Consider the following 5,757-nt stretch of genomic DNA (forward strand, 5'->3'; position numbering starts at 1 on the left):
TCGCCGTGTGTACGTAGTTTTACTCGTCAAAGAGAGTTTATGGATCAATATAATAGAATCAAAAGTACAGTCCCTATATAAATCATACGAATCATATTAGAGATGATGCATAGAAGTCGTACTAGATATGATAGTACTACTTAAACAACTAAAAGAACAATTTCATTATTAGAAGGCATACTACTAAACACATCTCGGCATATACTATTTCAATTATAGTGGTATAGGATTGGTCCCCATCGTGGTAAGTTTATGAATCAATAGAATAGAACTAAAAGTACAGGACCCTATATAAATCATACGAATCATATTAGAGATGATGCGTGCAAGCCGTACTAGATATAATAGTACTAGTTAAATAGCTAAAAGAACTGTTTCATTATTAGAAGGCATACTAATAAAAACCTCGGCTTATACTATTTCAATTAGAGTGGTATAGGATGTATCCCTCTTTAGTAAGATGTTTTTTTTGAGAATTAGTAAGATGTTATTATTGCTATAATGCATTGTTCCAACCATCTATGTCTAGATAGGTCATAGCCTCTATTGTCTATTTATTTTCTGGTTTTTGTAAAGGTACTCTTTTATGTGTTTTCTATATCCATGGATGCCTATTATTACTAGCAGATGTCTTATATATAAGTTTGCAGTTTGCATCCATCCATCTTATCACTCCTTTATTTGACGGTAACACATATGGCTCTCTACCTCCACCCCAGAACAACCTTAGGTTATAACGTTATCTCTCTCTCATCCTTTCTCTCTCTACCTATCCGTTCCCAAGTATAGTATATAGGAGAGGAGTATATTTTTTTAGAGATCGTTAACCTCACAGTAATCCCTTCTTTTGCCCAAAACCTAAAGGAAGCCAAAGTGGGAGCACCAAAATATTCGCCGCGGGTGCATAGTTGTTTTGTTTAGACGGAGAAGACGAGTTTAAGGTAAGCAAAGCGCGTGGATCATACTCTCTCCTCCTACATTGTGGCGTCGCATAGCATGGCACCTTTCCATCTTCCTTCACAGATTCAGAAAAAAATATATCTTTGATGAGGAGTGAGTGAGAAAGAGAGAGAGAGAGAGAGAAGAGGTGGGCGGCCACCACAACCACCGCCACCTCGTCTCGCCTCCACGCGTCTCTGCCGCCGGGGCGCAGGCGACGATGACGACGGTTCCGTCGCGTTTGTGCAGGGCAGATGAGCGAGCCGGCACCAGCGGCGGCGGCAGCGGAGGAGGAGAAGAAGGCCGTCGCGGACGCGGATGCGGCTGTGGTCGCGAAGGGAAAAGAGAAGGCGGAGGTGGCGCCGGCCGTGACGGCCTTCAGCGGCCGGCACCAGGGGGAGGTTCGTGGCCTACCCGGCGCGGGTGGCGGAGCACGCTGACGTGGTGGCGGACGCCGCGCGCTTCAGGGCGGCGCTCGAGGGGCTGCACGCGCAGATGGGCACCAGGCTCAAGTAAGCATTTTTCCGACTTCCAGTCCGCACATGACCTCGCCGCCGGTGCCGATCCGGTTGCCGCATTTTTAATTCCCTTGTCGCGTTTTCTTCTGCATCTGATGCGATGGTGCCGTTACAGTTGTTACTATTCTTGTTGCTTTTATTACTTTTAATTTCTTGAATTCAATGCGCGAAAATCGCAACTTGATATAAATGCGTGGTGGGAAAGAGAAGTTTGAGGGGGCGGTGCAGATCCTACTAGTAATGTGTGATGCAAATGCCTGCGATCTGGGAAGCCTCATGCCATCGATTTTGACTAATCCACCCGTGTTCGTGTTCCCTTTATAACACTTATTTATGTGTGGACCAAATCCTCCAACACGGGTTGGGGATTGCGGCCATCGATATGTCGGATGGCCTACATTGGTAGCTTGATGCTATTTTCGATTTTTTTTTCTGGGTATGAGATGGTTTGCTCAAAGTATCCTGTTTGCATCTGGGATTCTTGTTTTTCTCGAGGATGAAATATGATTCTTGTTTTCTGGGGACCTTGTCAGGACATTACATTAGTCGGTAGTGGCATAGGATGTCTGATGTCAGCAAAAGAATTGATTAGTTCTCTGATTTGTTCTGCTTGCTGGCTTGCTTTGTCAGGTTATTGCATGTTGCAAATTGCAATACCATGCAAGGTGTATTTGGCTTCAAGCTTTACTGTTGTTTTCATTTAAATGTATGGTCATCCGAATTAGATAGACCTGGAGCAAAGGAAGGTCGTTTGCTTGTAGCCTATTCTTTATTTTTGTCTGCTGTTTCATACAATTATGTATGGAAATTCAACTGTTGTGTCCCTGATTCCTAACGTCAATTGGATTATCTAATTAAATAGATATAATAGTATTATGTGCTATCCTCCTTTCTCACAATATCGAGGTCAGACTTTCCTTTCTATGTTGGCTTAGATTACTGAACATTTTTGTTCACTTAAAGTTGACATTTAGATCAATTTGAGCTAATATTCAAGCTTATCCCTTGAAAAACAACTTACTTGACACAGAAAATACTTCAACTGAGTTTGTTTTTTTTTTAAAATGACTTGCTTGTTAGATAAACTTACTTAAATCTGTCTCTCTTTATACTATGCCAGCTAATGACTTATTGCTTTGGCAATCTCTTCTGATTTGCATTCATTATTTTCTTTAGTTTTATTAATTGCCATGCTCATCTGGTTCATTTCTAACCCTTTTTTGGGGTAAGGGTGCCGATTATTGGAGGGAAAGATTTGGATCTTCATCAGCTATATAAGGAGGTCACATCACGGGGTGGTATTGACAAGGTAAGAAATGAATATAATGCTGCTGTAGGTTCAACTTTCCTTAATAAAGTAGTTTATCTTGTCAGATTATTAACTTAATTGTGCATGTTGTGCAATTGCACTAGTTTTCTACTTTTATGTAAGACCGTTAAGGGGCATCCCTAATTCTTTTTACCATTTTTACTATATATATGCTGTAAATGCTACACATGGTCAGTGACTCAGTAAGTCCATAATATCTTTACTTTTTACAAATCTTACAGTACTTTGCTTCCTTAAATTAATTAATCTTTGTTAGAAAGTGCAGTTATGTCCTAGCTTACATTTGTATTGGTAGCTAGAGTGAAATGGATCCTTCCTTGAAACACAAGAGCATATGATAAATTATGAAATGTCCACCTTACCGTTCCCCAAAAATATTACATTGTCCATTAAAGCCCTCAAATTATCTTTCGGTTTACTTAAACCCTGCTTTTAATGTCGCTGCACATCACTCATGTGCCTGATTTGTTGCACTAGACTGGCATGGATATTAAGTGATGCTTTTACATCATTTTTTTTGCAAGCTAGTTGTTTTGTTGTTAATGAGAATGGCAAGCATGATCTTTGTCAAGTAAAAGCTAAATTGAAGGCATGTTTATTCAAAATACTTTGGTATTATCATTATCTCATTGTCAGTTCACTTAATTTGCAAAGATTCCAACTCAAACTGGTGGATAAATAACTGAATCTTGTTTCCCACAGGTGAAGGCAGAGAATAGATGGAGAGAAGTGACTGCATCATTTATTTTCCCTGCCACTGCGACAAATGCTTCTTTTATGTTGAAAAAATACTATATGTCACTCTTATATCATTTTGAGCAGCTATACTTCTTTAGAGTGCAAGGCTGGCATCAACAAGAAATAGGTCTGTGTGATCTGCAGAATTTTATGCCCCTTTTAGTTAGATGATGCAATCTCCCCTAACACATACCCTGTTCTCTCTGCAGATTCCAGAACGAATTCCTCCATTGAAGTTAAAACCGAAGCCCAAGCTTACCACAAAAGAAAAAGGGGTATCAATGCATCTCCTTCAGGTTAGTTTGTGTTAATTATCAAGATATTGACAATCTAATGCCTCTAAGATATTTCAATCTTTATTGAAGCATAGCTTGTGACTTTGTGAGTTTGATAGCTAACTTGACCTGTAGATGGTTCTGCAGCCCACTTAACAATTTTCTAAATTATGCTGTTCCGTATGTTGTTAAAAAATGGAAATGATTTACGGAAAACATTTTTATATGACTATAATCCTGGAATACTTATTGGAAATCCTGTTGCAATGGACGGCATCGAGCTATTTTAAAATTATATTATTCACTCCTTGTTCGATCAACTGTTTCAGATCCAGCTTCGTCTTCAGATAATGTTGACGTAGATGTGATAGTTGATGGCAAGTTTGAACATGGCTACATAGTAACTGTTATTATGGGATCAAAATCCACTAAAGCAATCCTCTATAATTGCACTGAAGAACCTGCTCTACCAACTCCGGAGCCACCTGTTGCAAGTAATAGCACTGATTTGAAAGGTGGACGTCGCCGAAGACGACGTAGGAAGAAGCTAAGTACAACAGACCCAAGGCACCCCAAACCAAACAGGAGTGGCTATAATTTCTTCTTCCAGGATCAACATAGAATGCTTAAGCCACAATATCCTGGACAAGACAAGCTGATCAGTAAAATGATTGGTGAACGATGGAACAATCTAAGTCCCTGAAGATAAAACTGTAAGTGGAGACAAAATCTTAAAGATTCACTATTCTGAACCTGCAGTTACTTTCCACACTATATTCATGTGGCGTGTATGACTTCCTGGTATTTCAGGTATATCAAGAAAGAGGTGTACAGGATAAGGAGCGATACCGGACCCAGTTGGCTGCTTATAAAGAAGAACTGAGGACAGGCCAACCTATCAGCAATGCTGTGCCTATCCAGCAGAGACTCCCTCTGACAGAAGTGACGATTGATGAAGTAGACTCCAAGGTGAGCGAAGGTGATATGCTGCTGTCAAACCAAGGGTACAGCAGTAGTGATGAAAGTGACCATTCAGGAGAAAAAACTGTAGAAGACGAGCTCAACACTGAAACATCCCCTGAGGTGAGCATGGAAACAACTGGTTCTCCTGGACACCCTGATCCCTCTGCCGATGTTGACCACTTTGAGTTGCGGCGGAGAGAAAACCCCAAGGCAGATGAGAAAGATAATGCACCACCTGATTCATGACTTTCCGCTTTGAATGGTATATCTCTGAAGGTCTGAAAGAGAGGAATTTCCAAGTGGTGCCAAGCTACACATACCTGTTGTCGTAGGAACATAGGCTATGTGCTAATGGCAATCAGAGCTCTATTAGCAGTTGGAATACCCTTCATTTTGACAGTTCTGAATTTGTATTGCTAAATTTCTTTCGAACTTAAGAGGGGATACTGGGTAAAATTCCCACTATCCAGGGATGAGTGGATGGATACTTGATTGACTTGCAGACTTGCATAGGAAGTATATTCTTTCGTTCAATATTTGTCATTAAAGTACGTTGATCTATATGTTGAGTATGTGTAATGTCAGCAAAAATCCAAATCTGCATTTCTAGTTGCAGCTATACATGCTGCTTCAGATATGTTCCTGATAAAATGTACAGTAAATGGATAATAGTCCAATCGAAAAGATTGTTGTCTGGTTCATCATCGATGGAATTTTGAACAAGCAACTCTGGATATGTAGCATGATACGATCGAGTTATAAAAACTTGGATTACTGCAGTACCACAATATTTTTTGGTGTTCCTTGTACTAAAAAAAAATGTATGTATCAATACCGCTTAGTTTCATTTATTATACAACCGTATAAATAACATGTCTTCTACAATTCACACAAGAAAAATACTACCCCTCTAAATTATAAGACGTTTTGGCTTTTCTATATATACTGTTTTATTATGCATCTATACATAGTGCATATCTAAGTATATAAAAAA

At 39.7% G+C, this 5,757-nt stretch overlaps 1 protein-coding gene across 1 annotated transcript; it reads left to right on the forward strand.

Annotated features, from left to right (window-relative positions):
* The first annotated feature begins 656 nt into the window (after nucleotides 1–656).
* LOC136467031 (high mobility group B protein 15-like) lies at nucleotides 657–5,297 on the forward strand. Its single transcript, XM_066465586.1, is given in 8 exon segments — nucleotides 657–1,310; nucleotides 1,312–1,451; nucleotides 2,688–2,766; nucleotides 3,490–3,652; nucleotides 3,735–3,821; nucleotides 4,130–4,497; nucleotides 4,499–4,513; nucleotides 4,611–5,297. Coding segments are annotated over 8 exon segments (1,368 nt in total). The 5' UTR covers nucleotides 657–1,193; the 3' UTR covers nucleotides 5,010–5,297.
* The last annotated feature ends 460 nt before the right edge of the window (nucleotides 5,298–5,757 follow it).

Source organism: Miscanthus floridulus, chromosome 7, assembly GCF_019320115.1.
Source record: "Miscanthus floridulus cultivar M001 chromosome 7, ASM1932011v1, whole genome shotgun sequence".
NCBI lineage: Eukaryota > Viridiplantae > Streptophyta > Magnoliopsida > Poales > Poaceae > Miscanthus > Miscanthus floridulus.